This window comes from Euphorbia lathyris, chromosome 7 (assembly GCF_963576675.1).
Source record: "Euphorbia lathyris chromosome 7, ddEupLath1.1, whole genome shotgun sequence".
NCBI lineage: Eukaryota > Viridiplantae > Streptophyta > Magnoliopsida > Malpighiales > Euphorbiaceae > Euphorbia > Euphorbia lathyris.
Window position 1 is genome coordinate 75723446 of NC_088916.1, and position 21618 is coordinate 75745063.

The following is a 21618-nucleotide window of genomic DNA, read 5'->3' on the forward strand; positions in this document are numbered from 1 at the left end:
GTTGAGCAGGGACTTTTAGATTCACTTTACGAATCTTTACAATTTTTTGAGAAGGCAAAGAGGAAGAAGTCTGAGTCACGACTGAAAGCTGGATATTTTTCAAATTGGCTTTTTGAGGTTTAGGATCCATTTAAAGAAAGAAATAAAAAGAGAAAAGCAATGTAGAAGGAAAACTTACATGTTAGATATTGTAGACGTAAAGGCAGGAAGATAGAGGAACTTGGAAGCAACTTGCTCCTTCAATTTATAATCAAGGGGAAGATGGTGAAGAGTTTTCTGTCATTAATATTTTAACCTTTGGGGTAATCAAAGCGGTTTAGAATATAATGATGAGATGTTAAAAAGACGGCTCACATGATATGCTGAAGTGACATCACTTAGTCAGATGTGTTTGATCAGCATTGGTATCATTTCATCGGAAAAATAAACCCTAAAAGAGCTTATTCGAAAGTTAGAGGAACATCTGATATAGCGTAAAATACACGGGCTCGTACAAAGGTCCAACCGAATCTAACATATGGGTATGATCTAAATGCCTATATGAAAAGAGATTATGAAGACTCACTTGTATGAAATCTTCTTTAGGAAGCTGCCTAAAAGGACACGTGGACCAATGGCTATTATGGATTCCAAAGGCACGCTTCTAATTCCTAAATCAAGCTATGTATTGCAGAATGATATAAAAGGAAGAATTTGAGGCCAATTAGAAGCTGACACATATAAAGAGCATGAGTTTTTCAAGTACATAATTATATATAAATAGCCTGAGGATCAAAACCCTAGGTATGTCACAATCACTTATGGCGTATAATCATTTTGCTTTCAAGTTATTATGTACTCTCCAGTAGATCTAGACATGGGCCGGGCTTGTCGGGCTTTTAATAAAACCTGACGAGCCCAAGTCCATCCTAGCCTGCAATAAATTGAGCCGGACTCGGGCTTAAAATATGAATCTCAAACCCACCCGTCAAAGCCAATCTGTATATTAAAAAATACAATTAAAATGTTACACCAAGTTTTCTTAAAAAAATATAATTAATTTATATTTATAAATTATAATATATATATCGGGCCGGACCGGACCGGACCGATAGAAAATTCATATAACTCAAATCCGCCCAGTTTCTGACGGGCTTACACGGCTTGTGCCGGACCGGATCGGACATCAATTTCATGTTACCAACAATAACTTACCAACTGATAATCAATTAAAATACACAGCTTATAAAGTTTTTTTACATATATATATTTTCCAATGCCATCTTGAATCCGTCATTGCCCGAGGCAACGCATTCCATATATCCCCTTCTATCTGTCATTGATTCAATGCGGAGTTTAGATCTCAATCTACCAAGATAAAAAATGTTACCTGCATTTAATATTATAGTAGTATACAGTTAGTAATAAAATTTGAGTGGTTCAAGGATTTATTTAATTGATCAATAAATGTAAGATAACTGAACCAACCCACATCGTATGAATTCCAACCAATTCAATTCATATCTGATTGAATTATTTTGTCAGACACTCATGGGCTTTTCATCATCACATAGAATTTTGCAACATGTTCAGAGGAGGGATATGGGAGTTATTGGGCGGTGGTGTCGGAGTAGAAAATTTGAGAAAAAAAAAAAAAAAAACTATCTTAAAGGATAGTAATGAAATAAGAATGAATTGAATATTATATCGGAAATGGAAAGATGGTGATTAATAAGATTTATTAGTAAAATGGAATTCTAATATATGTAGGTGAGTTTTCAAGTCGTGAGATCCAAGGTAGGGGTGTGTATCGGTCCGGTTTAAATCGCGTACCGAATCGAACTGATTGAATTCGGTTTTTCGGTTCGGTTTTTTTGACATTTCGGTTCGGCGCTAGTTTGAGTTTTTAGGTGCATTTTGATATTCGTTTCAGTTTAATAAAGAATGTAAAAAACCCGAACCGCACCGAATTACACGTTCTACATTATTTTATATATATACACATATATTAGATGTTACAAGTTTAGTTTTTTTTTTTTAAAATATTGTTGAGATATGTTTTGGAAGTATTTCAAATTTGTTTGTTGTTAAGATAAATTTATTAAGGAAATATAGTAATTTTTATTTATTTTTTTTATATTTTAACTAATTTGGTTTGTTATGTTATGTTTCGGTTTTACATACTAGTCGGTTCAGTATCGGTATCAATTATTTTAATAATTTCGCTACTCGATTATTTCGGTTCGGTTTTGAACCGATGCACACCCCTAATCCAAGGTGTTGGATTTGCGTCAAAATGGCCAATATATATATATATATATATATATATATATATATATATATATATATATATATGGTATTGGAAAAAACTGTTAAAATTGGTATCAGATTTGACTCTTCACATACAACATGTGGTTCAAGAACGTACCAAGATAAGTTGTTAGACCTATAATGATCCGTTCCGTAGTGGATGGTAGCAAGGTAAAAAGTTTGAGCAAGTAGCGACACTCAATGATAACAATGGTAACAGAAATGAAATGAATCATACATTGGAATTGGAAGTTGACAAACTGATTAAAACTTATTAAATAAGATGAATTATTAATATATGTAGACATGTTTTAAATCCGTGAGGTCCAAAATGTTAGATTTGGACAAAACCGATAATATCAACGTGATATTATTAAATCAAGTTGCATCAACTATTTTCGTCGCTAAACAAACTTTTGTCGATAATTTAATTATATTGTATTTAGTATCGGTAACGAATTTAACATCGTTGACGAAACTTTCCGTCTTTAATGCTTAATCTCAAAAAATCTGTAATTTTTAATTAAATCTAGGTTAATTACAAGTAGATGCCCTATAGTTACACAGATTTGCAGATGATATCTGTGGTATTGTTCTTTACAAACGTAATTTCGCATTTTTTTACTTTGCCAAATTTGGCTGATAAAGACCTCAAAATGAAAGTTTTCAAAAATTAAAGTTGTTTAATATCATATTTACTATGAACCATATTTTTAATTTTTCAAAATCATCATTTTTGTAGTTTTCTCTTTTTAAACATTAATTTTCTCTCTTATAAAAAAAACAATACATAAATGACCCCAAACCTAAAAAGTAAGAATTAAAGTTGTCTAAGATATCGTTTAACTCTTGAAAATTTTCATTTCGAGGTCATTATCGGTCATATTCTGACAAAGTGAACCCAAATACAAAATTTTACAAACCATAAGGTGACGTTTGCAAAAAAAAAAAAAACACAGTTATCCATCTACAAGTCGGTGAAACCGCAGAGCATTTATATGTAATTAACCCTTAAATCCAACGAAGCATGTTATTTTATTGGGCACAAGCACAAATTGTTCGTGTTAACATTATTATAGAGGTAAAAAATGTCTTGAAACCTTTGATCATTCAGATTTTGGTGGATTGAGACCTTAATTTTTTTTAATTTAACATATTAAACTCTCGATCAATTATAATCCCGCATATAAAGCTCTCCAATGCTGTTATAAATTAATAATAATTAAGTCCTAGTCCAAATAGGTACACAATAAATGAGAATTCCAAATACAAAGGAAAGAAGAAGTGTAGTAAAAGCATAAGCATAAGCTCTCCAATTTTTGGAGCTTTCTTCCATGGCATTGTACTCAGCAATGAAAGCAGATATTGTGCTTAAACATCCTGAAAATCCAAGCTTTATTCCTATCAATATTGTATGGTATTTCTTTTCTTCCACCTACAACAATAACAAGTGTAAACACTTCAACTTGTCTGAAATCTAATCTTGCGCTGTCACGAGGATTTTAGAATGTCAATGAGTCACTTAAACAAGTTTAGAGTGATAAGTATGACGTTTTCAAAATATAAGTGGGCAATTGACTTTTCTAGGTAGATTCAGTGGGTTTAGAATTTACTTTTAAATAGCATAAACTTGTCTGTTCAAGTCTTTTGTCAGAGGTAAAAAGTTAGGGGTAAAATTGTATCATTTCGTATGTTAGGAGTAAATGTGTACTTTTCAGAAAACGATAAATACAAATTTGGATATTATCCCGAAAATATATATTCATGTGTGATCTAGTATTGAATACCGAGTTATAATAGGCCTACAACAACAACAACAACAACAACAAAGCCTTAGTCCCGAAATGATTCGGGGTCGGCTAACATGAACCATCATATAAAACCGTGAAATCAAGTCGTGTCAGCAACGCAAATTCGCTCCCTCCACTCCGTCCTATCCACTACCATATTTTCCTCAATTCCCAGTAAACTCATATCACTCTCGATCACCCTCCTCCAAGTTTGCTTAGGTCTTCCCCTACCCCTCACCACTACATCCCTTTGCTACTCTTCGGTTCTCCTAACCGGCGCATCAAGCGCTCTACGTCTCACATGGCCAAACCACCTTAGTCGGTTTTCTCTCATTTTATTCTCAATAGATGTGACCCCTACTTTTGTCCTAATTATTTCATTACTCACCCGATCCTTTCTCGTATGACCACACATCCATCTCAACATACGCATCTCCGCCACCGACATCTTATGGATGTGGCAGTGTTTCACTGCCCAACACTCCGTACCATATAACAATGCTGGTCTAATTGCCGTCTGGTAGAATTTCCCCTTCAAACTATTAGGCATGCCGGGGTCACAAAGGAAACCCGTAGCACTCTTCCACTTCGACCAACCAGCTTTAATCCTATGAGCAACATCTCCATCTACTTAAAAATATATACCTAAAAATATGAGAGTTACATATAACTCGCTGATTAAGCAATATGTAATATCTAATAATATAGATTTATGAAGTTGACCTCTTAAAATAAAAAAAATTAAATTAAGGGTCAAAATCATCCTGAAAGTTGACAAATACAACTAGTTTATTCTAAATTGAAGTTTAAGTGTCAATTTAGTTCCGAAATTGATAATATTTGACAAATTAACTGAAATACAATCCGTTTTAATATTTAAAAATTTGTTAATTTAAACTATTTGTCAAATATTAGCAGCTCCCTGAATTTGTCCATAAAAGTAGATTGATTATCTAAACTTTGCAAGTTTTTTACCAACTCTTTTGTATCACCAACTTCTTGAACTTGTCCATGAAAGTATATTAGCTCCCTGAACTTTATAAATGTTATACCAACTTCCTAAACTTGATTATTCGTAACAACTAAATACAAAAACCATAATACTAACTCTCAATCCTCATTTATTCGATCTCTCAAACCTGTAATACCAACTTTTATAATAAGTTGAAAGGTAGGAGAGGAAAAAAAATTACCAATGTATTTTTAGAATTTAGGTTTAATAGATTTTTGTATTTAGTTGTTAAGTTTAGAGACTTGGTAAGAAACGTTTACAGTTCAGAGAGTTAATACACTTTTATGGACAACTTCAAGAAATTAGTGATACAAAATAATAAAGTTAAAAAAACCGGTGAGACACTTGCAAATTTAAAGAACCAATATATTTTTATGGGCAAATTTAAGAAATTGGTGATGTAGTAGGTCTAAACTTTAATTTGGATTAAACATGGCCATGGGCCGACAAGCCTGCCCGTCCCCCCAGGTCTAAGCCTAATTAGTCGGGCTTGGACACATGAAATTGGTGTCGGGCCCGACCCAAGCCCAAACCCATATAAGTTCGCCAGAAACTGGTTGGGCTTGGACTATATGAGGCCCGATCCGACCCAGTCCGGCCCGGTATACTATATATATATATATAAATTAATTAATTAATTTATATATATCATCTTATAAAAAAATATAAATTAATTATTTTTTTATAAGATGATATATATACTTATCTTACCACCAATAGATAATTAGTTTATTAGAATTTTTTCAAATTTATTAAGTATTGTGTTGTGTGTACTATTTTTTTATTAAGAAAAGTTGGTGTGAAATTTTAATTGTATTTTTTTTTAAAATATACAGATAGGCTTAGATCGGGCGGGTTTGGGATTCATATTTTAGGTTTGAGTCCAGTCCGAGCCCGAGTCCCACTCAATTTATTGCGGACTGGGGTGGACTTGAACTCGTCAGATTTTACTAAAAGCCCGACAGATCCGGTCTGAGTCCGGCCCAGACCCAGGTCTAGATTAAACTGATCATGTCCGGCACAATTTTAACTCTTAATTCTCTAAAAATTATAGAACTTTTTACCTCTTTCTGCAAAAAAGAGAGTCCTCCCATAATAGTAGCCGAAGAAACATTGACAATAAGAGTACCAAAAGGAACCCATTTGAGCTGCCTTGTTTTTCCTAAACCGCGCCCATTAAGCCTAGCCAAGAACCACCTAATCCACACGCCGGGTGCGGCGACTAAGCAAGCCATCCATAACGAGCCGCCTTCGCTATCGAAGTCGTTTTTGAGCAATTTCCCACTCACACTCCACAAAACGCACAACATTACTAACAAAACGGCCATTACCACTAGATGTCGATGCTTGAATTTGCAGCCGAAGCTGCCGGTTTTATATTTTGTTCTTTCTTTCACGACTTCTTTCAAACACTTGGCGGTCCCTATCCCCAATCTTATTGAATAGGCTATTAGGAAAAATCCTGCAATTTAGACAAATTTTATACAGGATTAATGGGAGGAAAATTCAATTTTAGTCTCCCATGGAATTAAGAGGAAAAAAGTTACGAAGTTTCACGCTTTTATAAGTAGAGAATTTGGGTTTTTCGTTGTAAAAAGATAATGTGTTTTACACCGTTAAAAAAAATTAGAAGAATTTGATTAACACAATTTTATCTAGTCTAATATGTTACGTCAACAAATAAACATGACATATTAGCATGATCAATAAATCAAGGGTACAGTAAAAAAAATATACGTGTTTTTACATTTTATCAAACAGGTATTTATAGAATTTTATTTTTCCAAATCGAGATTGAGATTTTTTTGCTTTGCTAAAAAACAAGGATCTCAAAATCAAAATTTCGTTGACAATCTCAAAATTGAAAATTTCAAAGACATCATGATATTCTGATCAACTTTTTAATTTTGAGATCATTTGGCGAGGAGAGAGAAAAACCTCCGAAAATGATGATTTTTCAAAATAAAATTTAGTTCCATAATAAATCTGGTACTAAATAAATTACTTTAATTTTTGGAATTTTTCATTTTGAGATCGTTAATAAGCATTTTTATAGTATCAAAATAAAATATGATCGTTTTTAGCAAAACGAAAATCTAAGTATCCGTTTGGACAAAAAAACTTACAAAATACATGTTTGACAAAACATAAAAACACAAACATTTTTTTTAAAACTTTACCCATAAAACATATTTTACCCATAAAACTTTACCCATAAAACTTTACCCATAAAACATTTTTTTTTTTGAAAAAAAGTATATTTTTTATAATTTATTTTGGTTATTTTACTTCAAACAATGTTTGGTTAAAATTAAAAACATCCCGAGGTAACTATGTTTACTTGTTGATTTTACCGACGTAAATAATAAAATATTAATTTTTGATGATATGCTGTGCTGATTTAATGATTTGTCATATTAACTTGACGATAATAATAAACGGTGTTATTAATTTTTTTAAAGCACGTGTTGTTTTTTATAAAAGAAAATAATACCACATTTCTCTACTTATAAAATCGATAAAAGTACATTTTTTTTTAATTTTACGTAAAAAGAATAACGAAGATTACCTAAAAGAAAACCGACAAAGGCGAAAACATACTGGCCATTAACAAAAAGCTCAAGCATTTTCTGATTCCAAGTGCTAAATGATGATAAACTGCCCAAAAAACCAGTCGTTAATCCAATAGCAAGATGATCTGATAAACCTGCTATTTCATCTCTGAATACAATTCCCAACCATCCCATCAAGAACGAACTAACCTAATCAAATTCAAAAATATTTACATTAATTATACTCAATTCAATATAATTAATTTGATTCCATTTCCAAACATTCGAGCCGGAGAGGACCCTTATCGAAAGAGATATATACCATGTTACACGGAAGACCGATATATATTGGGGAGTTTTCACTCGTCACGCCAGCGACAGTCGGCCCGAAAAATTTCATCACTAAATATCGCGCTAAAACCTGCAAATTAGTTAATTAATAATCTACATGTTTAAATAATATTAGTATAAATCAATTTATAAATATAAATTACATAATTTACACCTATAAATATTACCCCAAGAACAGCAAAAAAAGATAGATATATAAGACATGATATATACTCCAATCTTGGTGTCTCTTTGTCCTGCACAAACATCAAATAAACCACAAAAAAATTATATAATTAGATTATTCGTCCATATTATTTTAGTGTTATGTTAGTCAAATGTTAGAGTAAGTGAAAATTTAATAAAATAATAAAATGTCCTTGTATGAACAATTTTAAATTAATAAATCAGTTTGTTCCTTTTTTTTTTTAGGTACACCGAGGGGTCAAGACCCCGGGAAAAATAAATCAATTTGTTTCCAAATGGATACTTATGGTATTTTTCTTTACAAACATAATATTGTAAAATTTTTAGGTCGTTATAGGTCAAATTTAGCAAAATAAAAAAATACAAAATTTTACAAATCACAAAAGTCATGTTTGTAAAGAAAAATACCATAAATATCCATTTGGAAATCATATAACTATAGCCTCTATTTCTAATTAACCCTTGTTTTAAATTACAAATTTAAATTAAAAAAGACTATTTGCAAGCCTTAAAAAAATGACTATTTGTAATTCACTTTTAGGATGTCAAATGAGATTTTCGTGTTATGATCGTGTGTTACATGATCGATATATTATACATTTCAATTATTAACTGTTTGTTATTTAGCTTATTAATTATTAATAATAAAACTGTGATGAACTTTGTTAGTATCTAAAATTAACCAACAAATTATAAAAAAAAAAAAATATAATACATAAATTAATAAAAATAATCTAAATAATAATTTATTAAATGGAGTAAATTTTGTTCATTCGACAATAATATTGTAGAGATATGAATATATTTAAAAAATAAACATATTTTCTAGAGATAAGAATGATAATTTTATCAAAATTAAATAAATACATACAATTTTTTATAAAACCCTCAAAAAATGAGTTTTTCGTGAGAAGTTTCAAAACTGTATTGCATTTATAAAAAAAAATGTTAAAAGTTGTTGCTTTATAAATATAACCAAACGCTATATTTAATGTAATTTAGAGTAAAACACTAAATGTTACTCGGAAAAACTAAAACAAACCTATCAAAAATGAATTAAAGGTTAAAATGACTGTTGAACTTGGCTAACATAATCAATTTTACCTAAATATCAACTCAGCTTTAAAGTTGACAATACTTAGGGCTCGTTTATTTCATTTGTTCCTGTTTGCTACTACTATTAGCTGTTTGTTGTTTGATGTTACTGATAGATAGCAGATATTAGTTGATTTTTCTGTAAAAATCAGTTGTTCCAAATTTTTACTAAACACTTTTTGTCTCTTATTTAGACTTAAAAGGCAAAACGCAGTTTCGAAATTGAAAACAAACGGACACTTAAAATTTGATTTACGATAAAGTAATTGTATACGTAGCTTCAGCAGATGTTTTGATGCTTATTTCTCTTTGCGATAAAAACCAAATTTAGCTCTAATATGTTAAGAAAAATGCAGATTTAGTCTTAACATATGAAATGATACAAATTTAACTCTAATATTTTCAAATAAGATCAATTTTAACCATACGTTATCGAAAATTAAAAAACTGGTTTGACTGATATTTAACTGTCATTTCATACTTTCCAAATATCAATTATGTCTAAGATATTTAGTGTATTACTAACAAAATTACAAAATTTCAATTAAAATTCTAAAAATCGAATCTGCTACATATAAATTCATCACAATTTTTTTTTATCAAACGGTCTAAAATATTTACTATGTTATTATGTAGTTACAAAAACCAATGAAAAATGTATGAAGCTGTTTCAATTTATCGGGTCCGATGTGAAATTCAAAATAACAATCAAATCAGTCCTTTCCAATTTTCAGTAATACTAGACTAAAATTAATATTGTTTGAAATTATTATGATTAAATTTATAAGTTAGGATTAAATTTTCCTCTTATCCCTCTCTCTTTGAAATGGGTAAATTACAACCATGACCACTAAACTTTATACATTTTAATATTATGGCCACTGGACTTTAATTTTTAACGGAAAGACCACTGAACTTTACACTTTTTAACACTGATGACCACTGAACTTTAACCAAATCCTCAAAATGACCGTTAACGATATCAAAATGAAAATATTCAATAATTAAAGTTATTCAGAACGATATTTACTATGAAATCACATTTTTTATTTTCCAAAATCAAATTTTTTGGAGTTTTATCTCTCTAAAATTTCACTCTCTCTCCTAACAAAACAATACCTAAATGACCTCAAAACAAAAATTTTCAAGAATTAAAGTTCCTTATAATATCATTAACTCTTCGGATTTTTTATTTTGAAACCGTCAATGGTCGTTTTGAGACGTTGAGTAGTCACTGGTATTAAAAAAATGTAAAATTCAATGATTATACTGTTAAGAATTGAAGTTTAGTGGTCACAATATTAAAACGGGTAAAGTTTGGACATGGGTGTAATTTGCCGCCTTGAAACTAAATAATACAAGGGAGAAAGTGTGACCTTTGTAGGTGTTGGAGTTTGTGGCAGTGGGAGTGGCATGATAGAAGAATTAAAAGAGGTCCATAATGGAAAAGATGTGAGTTTATTGAATTCTACAATGGATCCGTTCTCAGTTGCATCCAAAATATCCACCGTCGGATCAGTCCGTCTGTTGCTATTGAGAGCCCTATCGCCAAGATCACCAGCCGTAGATATATTTTCACTTTCAATCATATCTTCATCATCACCGTTCAAATCATATGAACTTCTCACTGAATCATTCTTATCACTACTCATACTGTTTTTTTTCTTTCTTTCTTTGTGTCTTAAAAAAGCATTATGTATTTATTGTTGATGCATGTATATGTATGTATGTATATATAGAAAGGAAACTACATTATAGGACAAAAAAATATATATAAATAGTATATAGTTTAATTAATTAATTTATTTAGTGTGGTGGGCTAACATAAGTCAATGGTTAGATATTTTTAATTTTATTAAAAAGTAATGCAAGTCAATTATGATGGTGACTATTTTAATTTTTCAATCAATGTTGTCACGAGTGACCTTTTGTTAAGGTGTTTTTAGGGTTAAATTGTAAAAATACCTCTGATATTTGGGTCGGAATAATTTTATTTTTAATATTGAAATTTAAAAGTAATTTTACTCCTAACGTTGACAAATTGAGTCAATTCCACACACTATTATAAAACACGGATATTGTTATTCTTATTCTGCGCCAATTGCATAATAATTCATTCTAACAAAAAAAAATCATGCTTTTTATAATTTAATAATAGAATTGGTGAATAATATTTATAAATTCGGTGAATTTTTTGAATTTTTTTTATCTAATTCGTACGAAAAGACGGTATTTTTTTTTTACATCCCAACATATGTTTGTGATTTGTTATTAATAAAATGACACACGTGTGAAATATAGATGACACGATTCATGATCGATAAGACTGTTTGATGAATTATTTCTCAAATTGATCCAATTTATCAACGTTAGAGACAAAATTGCCCTTGACTTCCAACGTTAGGGATAAAATTGTACCATTTTAGACGTTAGGGGTAAAATTGCTCATAACCCAAAATGTTAGGGGTATTACCTTAACCCTTTTTTTAATATAAAAAGATAATCTAGTTGCTTACTATTTTCTTAATAATATTTATAATTAAGATAAATTATATATAAAGTAATGAATTTGATGACTATATCACTTTTGAAGTTGCTTTATATTGGAGCATTTCAATAAAAATTGTCAAAAGTGAGCAAATAAAATATTATATTTATCAGAATATGTTAAGTTTTGAGACTTTTTATAATATGAATAGTTGGAATAATTTGTGATCGGAGTGTGACTCGATGTATGTATGATGTAGATATTTCGGGACGAGTTAATTTTAATCGCAAATTAACAAAAATGTTCTTCTCTAGCTAAACTAGAAGGAGTGAATCTCGAATTTTACGGTCTAAATCCGTAGAAAATAAAAAATCCCTCATTATTGAAGGTTAAAACCTTAACAAACACTTCTTGAAGAAGATGATAAAAATTATATTGATAAAAAGTTAAATTCAATTACAAAGAAAAAGATGTATTTATATCATCTCAAAACCTTAAAGAACAAATTACAATAAGGGCAAATTACATAACTAATTAAAGGCTTAAAAGGCATCCAACCCCCTAAACTTGTAACTTTTTTTCACCTGGTCCCCTCAACTTAGGGGACAACCTCTCAATCCCCTCAACTCTCCAAAAACATCACATACAGCCATTACACCCCTATGTTCGGTCAAAATATTGACCCGTGTAGAAAACGCGCTTGACTGTTGACCACACCAATGCCACGTGTCACTTTTTTATTAAATTTTTCCAAGTGATTTTACCTCGACGATCACTACCGCCAACCTCAGCACCTCGATAAGGCTGCGACGACAAACAGCGACAACACCTCGCATACAATAATCACTTGGAAAAATTTAATAAAAAAAAGACACGTGGCATTGGTGTGGTCAACAGTCAAGCGCGTTTTCTATACGGGTCAATATTTTGACCGAACATATGGGTGTAAGGGGCTGTATGTGATGTTTTTGGAAAGTTGAGGGGGTTGAGAGGTTGTCCCCTAAGTTAAGGGGGCCAGGTGAAAAAAAGTTACAAGTTTAGGGGGTTGGGTGTCTATTAAGCCCTAATTAAAATATAAAGATAAGGGTAAATTGGGTTAATGGTAAAGGGGTGGCATGATTGTAAATATGGAGTGACATGAGTTATAAATAAGGAGTGGAAGAATTGTAATTAAGGAGGAAGCTGTAGTAAGGAGCAAGACATTTTTTAGTGAATCCAAGCGGAACGTGATTTAATTTCACGCGGAGCGTGGATTAGCTGCTGATCCAACAAGTGACATTCCTCCGGATCAGACCATCATCCACGCGGAGCATGAATTAATCCACACGGAGTTTGGGTCTGATTTTGGCCCCTTTACACACTTGATTGTTCGTGCTTGGTTCCTCCTCCGACTTCCCTCACCCGGACTCGATCTTCAAAGGAGATGCTCCGCATCAATGTAGATCTGTCCATGGGTTGGGTTGGATTGGACCGGATTCAGACCGAGCCTAATGGGCTAATAGGTGGGTTTGGGTCGGACCGGCTTGGTCTTAAAAATCAAATCTCAAGCTCAGCCCATATAAACGCACCTAAATAAATAAATAATTTTTAATTATAAAAAATAAAATTTATACTTAAAAATAAATATTTAATTATAAATATATAGATTTATTAATTAGTTTTAATAAGGCGGACCAGCCCGTGTTATTTTTATCAATCCCAAATCCGTCCAAAAAAATAGACGGGCTTTAACGGGCTTGGACTGATCTGGGCCTAAGATCAATTTTTATTATCCAATCTCGACCCAAAAGATACAGGACTAGGTGGGACGGACGGATACCCGAATCCATGGACATGTCTAGTTGTATAGAGTGAATTTGTTTTAATCTAACTCCTTGGACGTTCCATGGTTTTTATCGTAGTGATTGGCTGTGTTGTTTGCATCAGATTTCTTCTATGCGTTTTTGGTTTCTCACATCTTTCGAGAGGGAAATAGAGATGCAGACGTGTTGGCTAAGGTCGCGCAACAGAATCTTTATTTCCTTTCGTGGTCTTCTTATCTGGATTTTTGTAATTTCTTTATTTCTATTAATTTATTCTTAAGGGAATGTTTCTTTTTTTTTTTTTTTTTTTTTGCCTGTTTTGTATTCTTTTCCTTTTCTTCAATAAAGTTTTGGTGTTAATGGTTCCATTTGTATCTCGACGGTATTAATTTAGTTGGAATTTTTGTACGTTCTTCCTCTAACCCCAGTATTTTAATTGAAAAAAAAGTGTAGCATTTGTTTTTTTATTGAAGTCTAACATTGATTAGATAGTGCAATTTCAAAAAAATTAACAAAAAATGAGTTTTTTTATTAATTAATAAAAACTATGTAGTTTCAAGTTTTATTGCATAGCTATAGAATGTTGAAGATGGGACTATAGCTAGAATATAAAATCACACATTACCAATTAATTAAAAAAGACTGATCTTTAATTACACCGTTTTATAAACATTAAATTTAAAATTACATTGTTTTATTCGTAAAAGTTAAATTCGTTCTCTCTCGTTATAATCTTATGACTAAATTTATATCTAATCTATGTTTATAAACATTTGTTTTCTGAGAAACAAGAGATTAATAATAATAATAATAATAATAACCTCCACCCAACATATAATAAATTTTTTAAGGAACATATAATAATTATTAAATGATGATTATAAATAGTAAGTAGGACAGCTGATTCCTTACTGTCTTCCAATTCCTGCTACTTGAATGCTAAAATAATTAATTGCAATATAAGTTTGTAGAAATATGAACTGTGTGATGATATATATACATGTAAATAAATAATATTTAACATAAGCCAAACATTTTATTTCCATGTATAGAAGCCCTATCTTTTTTTTTTTTATTATTATAGTGTATATATAGCTCAACATCAAACAGTTGAATTTTAATTAGAGACAAATTGGTTGAGTCAAATTGATATATGACTAAAGTTTATATTATATTTGTTCTTATTATATATTTACACAACTCCTGATGCAAGCTATCCTACAACTTGAGAATATTATATATATATATATATATATATATATATATATAATTGGCTTAATATATCATTGGTCTCCTGAGCTTGGACGAAGAAAAAAAAAAAACACTTGACTTTGAACTTTTTAAATATTCTGATAGTCCTTTAACTTGCATAAAATATTCAGTTAGCTTTCTTTTTTTGGTAGGAAAGGGAAAGAAAAAACAACAAAAACTAACACCTAACCCGAGATTAGTCTAGGGAAGGTAACCCCCACCCGATCATCAGACAGAAACGAACAAAGGAAGTTCGGAGGAGAAGAGAATGTTGAAATTCCCGGCATCTTTTCATGGCCCTCCGCAGCAAGGCAATCTACCACCCTATTCTGCTCCCTGTACACATGACAAAAGGAGATGGTATCGAATGAAGAACACAATCTTCTGATCTCTTTAACAAGGTTTTGGCTACTCAAGCACATAGCCTTGTTGTTAGCAATCATATTAACTGCTTCAAGGTTGTCAGAATCCACGAGCAGCCTTTTCAGCCCCAGGTCAATGGCCAATCTAAGTCCAGAGAAGATACCTCAGAGCTCAGCAGAAAAGGAAGAGCCCATCCACAGATTCTGAGTAAAGCTAGACACCTAATTACCCCCAGCATCTCTCAGAACCCCTCCAGCCGCAATTCTGCCGTCCACAAGACACAAGCCATCGGTATTTAATTTCACAATCTCTTCCCCCGGTTTACTCCAACCCAAAAGATGCTCAACAGATCTCTGGCTAGTACTGGCTAAATAATCCCCTTTGAAGCTATTGATAATAGTGTTAATTTTCTTGGAGAAATAATCAGGTAGATTAGGAATCACTATAGCTTTTTCTCCAAACACCTCAGTATTCCTCCACTGCCAAAGCTGGTGACAGACAACGGCAAAGAGGATAGCACCATGCTCCATCTGAGGCAATAACACACCATTAACACCATTTAACAACCAATCGTTTTCAGAGTGGGCAAAGAAGTTAGGTAGCAACTGGCTCGGAATCACTTTCTTCCACACATTCTTACTCTTCGCACAATCCCTAAGAACATGACAAATGGTTTCTGCCTGAACTTTGCACCTACAACAAGTATCTGCCTTAACTAAATGGCGTCTCTTCCTTTCCACATTAGCAAGCAACCTATTCTTTGCGCTAAGCCATAGAAGCTCCTAATGCGATAAGGAACTTTTAAGGCCCAAATATTCTTCCAAGAGATTGAAGGAGGGGTATCCAAGTTAAGACTGAAAGCTTCAAATGCAGATTTGCAGGAATTAGTACCATTGTTTGTAAAGGACCAACAGTGGCTATCCCCATCATCCTCTTTACTACTAACTTTAACTCCACGAATTTTCAGGAGCGTTTCCAGATTAAGGTAAGATTCGAATCTCGACCAAACCCAATCTCCCTCCGAATCCACCACATCAGCGATACTCCAGTTACGGATCTCCAGAGGCAAAGGAGAAGTACACACTTCTGATAAAGGTATCTTATCAAGCCAGGTATCATTCCAGAAACTAATTGATCTACCATTGCCCACCGACCAACCAATCCCAGAGCAGAACTCCGAAAACACAGCGTTAACCCCTTTCCATAAGAAAGAACAATTAGGTACTCTCTCTTTCGGGGCCCCAAAAATCTTATCCTTTCTGTACTTCCCGCACAATAACCGAACCCAAAGAGCGTCCGGATTCTGCCACATCCTCCAAAGAAGCTTCATTAAAAGCACTTTATTATTATCCTTGGCTTGTCTGATCCCTAACCCACCCCTATTCTTAGATTGGCACACCTCTTTCCAGGGAACCAGATGAATTTTTTTCCCCTCTTCCGAATCCCCCCCATAGGAACCGACGATTGATCTTATCAAGGCCATTAAGAACCGGCTCAGGCAGCCTACAAGCTTGCATTAAATGATTCGGGGCAGCACCATTCACAGACTGGATCAAAGTAAGGCAGCCCGCAAGGGAAAGGGCCTTAGCTTTCCAATTAGCACAATTCTTATTAGTCCTATCGAAGATTTCTTTAAAAGAAGCTTTTGACACTCTGTCACTATGGAGAGGAACCCCCAGATAGTTTGTAACCCCCATCCCGGGTCACATTGAAAACACATAGAAAACTAAGCAATTATCATAATTAAGCACAAATACCAACATAACTACAAAAATGCTCCTCATTTATTGTCGTCTATCAAAATCTTATAACCAAAGAATTAAATAACCAATCAAACAATTTAATCTGTCAATAATGTTTACTTAAATTTAAGCAAATAATCCAATCCAATAATATAATAAATCCTAATAAATGTCTATGAACTTGCTAATGAGAATGAGTCGTTTGTGTTGGCCAGCCTGAATGTAGAGTAAACCTGAAAGTCTAGCAAATGGAACAACCTCTGAACCTAGCCTGAAAATTTCAACGTGGCAAGGGGTGAGCTGCCTACTCAATAAACATAATTACCTATATTTATATACATGAATATATACACACACATATATACAATTAATTTCATGCATTTTACATTTAATTAATCCAATAATCAAACAATCAATCAATCAGGAATAAAAATATAAATATATCATCTCGTATATGACTCAATTTACTTCAAACTACAAAATTATAATTTATTATCTTTATTTTTAAGGGCCCAACTAGACCTAAGTGAAATATACTCAATGGTCTCATCGTTAACAATATTCCAACGTACGTGTACGCTATCGCCTCTAGTTTCGGGATAGGTACCCTTTTCATAATGATTTCTTTTTCCTTTTTTTTTCAATAATACGGTACTGCTATCGCCCCCAGTTTCAGGACACAGTACAAACTCAATTAGAGTAAAATAACACCCTACTCAGATGCCTGTGATCACAGTATCATCAAACCTCCAGACCATTGAATATACTCACTCAAGCTAGCTATTTATGTTTTCTAACTCAAGCATAATCCAATACAATTTCATACTTGATAATTCATGATCTTTTGAACTCATGTGCATTCCCATTCTATCATGGTATAATTTCACAGCTAATACCTTAATAGGTAAATACATGAGTAACATGATTTTAAAAGGAACAAACCTTATATCAATAAATTCAACCATACAAAGAATATTTGAAACTCCAAGTCTCAAATCACCATGTATATAAATCAAGTATCAATTAAATGATAACCAAATACTCAATATTCATTCAACGCACGTTTAATTATTCAATGACAAAATATCAATAGACACTCATATATATATATATATATATATATATATATACATATATATATATATATATATATATATATATATATATATATATATATATATATAGACATATATATAAACATAAGTAATTAAGTTTACCTCTCGTCCCAAAAAGCTAATCAAATTATTCGGGTTCTAATTGACCCGTTACCGACTTCCAGAGTTTCGCCGGAGCGCGGTGGTCTGCCATCGGAGGTTCGCTAGAGCTGCCGGAATCGCAAACCGAGACTATCACGAGGTAGCCAATGATTAGGGGAGTCCAAAAGTACACTCCTTCCACTATTAAAACCGTCTAAAAGGACAATATCTAACACTTTGCCGGTGGAAAATACCCGCTCCGATTATCATACTTTTTGTTCGGAAAAATATCAATAGTGGTCTTAAAATCTTCCTCATAAAACAAAGAATTTAATGGTATAATTTTCATTTGAAAAAGTGGCCGGAATAAGGAGTTATGAATTAAAAACAAATGGAAGAAAAATAAAAATCCAATATGTGCAGTGCAGGCAAACGCAGCTGCCGCAAAAAGAAAAGTAGTGCTCTCCCCTCTCCCCCAAAAACATAATCCTAAAAACCTAAAACTAAAACTAATATAACAATAATAATAATAATAATAATATAAAACGTAATACTCAACTAATTTATTACTAACATGTTATTTATAATGTGTTTATATAGTATAATAAAATTACGAAATACTCCTTATAAATTACGGATGTTACATAGTTACCAAGAGACTTGGTTAGAGTAATACCAGAAATCTCACTCAACTTTTTACCAACCCTTGGGTCCATATTCTTAGAGCATAACATTCTAGATTTTTAGATATTAAGCTGTTGGCCTGAAGCAGAACAAAAGTTGGTCAGGATATCCATTATCACACCAATTTGCTCCTCATTTCCTTCCACAAAGATCATAACATCATCAGCAAAGAATAAATGGGTGATCGGGGGACAGAATCTATTAATGGTAACTAGATGAATCTTTCCAGTGTTCACAACATCTTGGATGAGATGAGATAACATCTCCATAGCTATAACAAATAAAAATGGGCTCATAGGGTCCCCTTGATGGATACCCCGGGATGGAGTAAACTACTCGGACAAATCCCCATTAATTAAAACATTGAAAACAGAAGAAGAAATACAAACCTCAATCAAACTCCTCCAGGTATCCGGAATCCCAGCTTTTTCCAAACTATCCAGAAGAAAACTCCAATTTAGCCGATCATAAGCTTTCTCCAGATCCAGTTTCAGGGCCACAATGCCACGCTTACCCTTTTTGATCTTTATTGAATGAACCATCTCCTGAGTAATAACAATATTGTCCATCATCTGTCTCCCCGGGACAAAGCTGCCTTGATTTTGGCTAATAATATCAGGAAGGATACATCGAAGTCTATTGGCCACAATTTTGGTAATCACCTTATAAAGCACATTACACAGACTAATATGCCTCATTTGTAAGAAAGAAGACGACTTATCCACTTTAGGAATCAGGACCAGAAGAGTTTTATTTACTAGCCTAATATCCTCATACCCATTAAAAACCCCCTTAACGAAACCATAAATTCCATCTTTTACAGTTTCCCAGTGCTTATGGTAAAATCTGGCCGAAAGCCCATCAACCCCCAGAGCTTTAGTAGCTCCAATGCTAAACACCGCCTGACTAATCTCTTTCTGATCAATAGGGTGAAAAGCATCAATAATCTTATCCTCACCAACCGTCGGAAACGTAGTCCTAGTTAGAGCTCTATCCAACTCCACCGGATCCTCTTTAAATAAATCTTTATAGAAATTGATTGCCAATAAACGGATTTCATCATCCTCATAAACCCAATTTCCATTAGGATCCTTGATAGCATCAATTCGATTCCTCTGTCTTCTGATAACAGTAGAAAGATGGAAATACCTCGTATTCCGATCTCCATCCTTAATCCAAGCTTTCCTCGATTTCTGAAACCAAAGCAACTCTTCTTGCCTCAACACCTCTTCCAACTCATTCTGGAGGGATCTAAGAAGACAACTCAAACTATGGTCAAATATGGTCTCCAAGATACGTTGAATGCCTTCCATCCTGCTCAGAATTTTTTGTTTCCTTCTAATAATGTGGCCAAAAGTGTTTCTATTCCATCCCACCACGTTCCTTCTAAATCCCTCCGCAGCCATAAGCACATTGGATTAGGGTTTCCAATTATCATGAACAAAATTCTTGAACTCGGAATGAGATTCCCAAGCCACCAGATACCTAAAAGGTTTTATCCCTTTAGAACGAGGAGCTCTCACCAACCTGACTAATATCGGAAAATGATCAGAATGACGGAAGGGAAGATTCAACACAGCAGCTTCAGGAAACCTGCTCTGGGCCACAATGTTAGCATAAACTTTGTCCAAACGAACAAAGGTACTATTACGTTTCCAAGTAAACTTATGACCAGCTGCACCAAGATCTGGCAGACCACAAAGATCTATATTTTGTTTATGATTGAGACATCGATTAATATAATGATTTCCTCCCCTCTTTGATCACTCATAAGAGCAATATCATTAAAATCTCCAGCAATGAACCAGGCATCCACCATACCCGTACTTAAAGAAAACAAAGCCTCCCACAGACGTTTACGATTAGCAAGGATAGGATCAGCATACACAACAGTGATAAATAAGGGTTTATTACCAGGATAAGTAACTTTATTGTGAATAAATTGCTTATCTATCATCACGATATCCAAAAGAACAAGATCCGGCTTCCAGAAAAGCCAAATCCCACTAGCCCGGTCCGTGGTCTCCGACCTGACACACTTCTAATTTTTAAATAAACTAACCACCTCATCAGCTTTAGCTCCATTGACTTTGGTTTCTAATAAAGCAAAACAAAAAGGGTTAAACTGCTTAATTAAATCCTTTACATGGATGCGGGTCGCCTTGTTTGCCGCTCCTCTAACATTCCAAACAAACAGATCCATCAAGAGAGGACAGCAAACCCAGGCCCGCCCAACTAAGCCAGATATTTATTCGGGGCTCCTAAGAGCCTAGTGGAGGTACCTGTCGCCCCCCTTTTCTCCAAGGTACTAAGAGAATTTTGGAAATTCTTTTGACTACCCTTCAGTTTTTTCATATTCATTTTATTAACCCCCATGGTTTTCCCATGTCTAGTCTCAATGTTGAGTTTAGAAAGACTAACCTCATTATTCCTCTTAGAAACATGAGAAATGTGAGCCTGAGAATAATCCTGAGGAGCTTCTTTGGATTCAAACAAAGGGTTGACCGTCTCCACATTGTTATCAACAGGATCATCAGGCTCTAAGTCTGACATTCCCAACTCTGCTTGCTCATTAATAGGACCAGGGTTTTGATCATCTTCCATTAGAAGAACCCCAAACCTTGAACCAGAACATACCTTCAAAGGATTGCCAGGGGCAGCACGATCCTTTGGACTAGGCAACTCCTTTCTTCCACAATCCTTTTGGGGCAGACTCTGATTACTAATAATATCAGGAGGAAGATTGTGGGCCACTGGAGCACGCGTCCTAAATTTGCATAAAATGTAACTAATTAATTATTTAGTTGTAAAAAGATA

The 21618-nt window shown here is 33.2% G+C and overlaps 1 protein-coding gene across 1 annotated transcript; it reads right to left on the minus strand.

Annotated features, from left to right (window-relative positions):
* Nucleotides 1–3458: 3458 nt before the first annotated feature.
* Nucleotides 3459–10933, minus strand: LOC136201396 (fluoride export protein 1-like). Its single transcript, XM_065992061.1, has 6 exons — nt 10652–10933; nt 8162–8230; nt 7966–8064; nt 7661–7853; nt 6156–6553; nt 3459–3724 (listed from the first exon to the last, which is right to left on the minus strand). The coding sequence occupies exons 1-6, from the start codon at nt 10925–10927 to the stop codon at nt 3512–3514; spliced, it is 1248 nt and encodes a 415-aa protein (XP_065848133.1). The 5' UTR covers nt 10928–10933; the 3' UTR covers nt 3459–3511.
* Between the last annotated feature and the right edge of the window lie 10685 nt (nt 10934–21618).

Bases quoted from the DNA above. Each gene is read 5' to 3' on its own strand.
- LOC136201396 (XM_065992061.1), bottom strand. From the start codon at position 10,927: ATGAGTAGTGATAAGAATGATTCAGTGAGAAGTTCATATGATTTGAAC. The intron at 8,065-8,161 runs GTAATATTTATA...ACTAATTTGCAG, and splicing joins CTTTTTTTGCTGTTCTTGGG to GTTTTAGCGCGATATTTAGT. The intron at 6,554-7,660 runs GTAATCTTCGTT...TCTAAATTGCAG, and splicing joins CTTTGTCGGTTTTCTTTTAG to GATTTTTCCTAATAGCCTAT.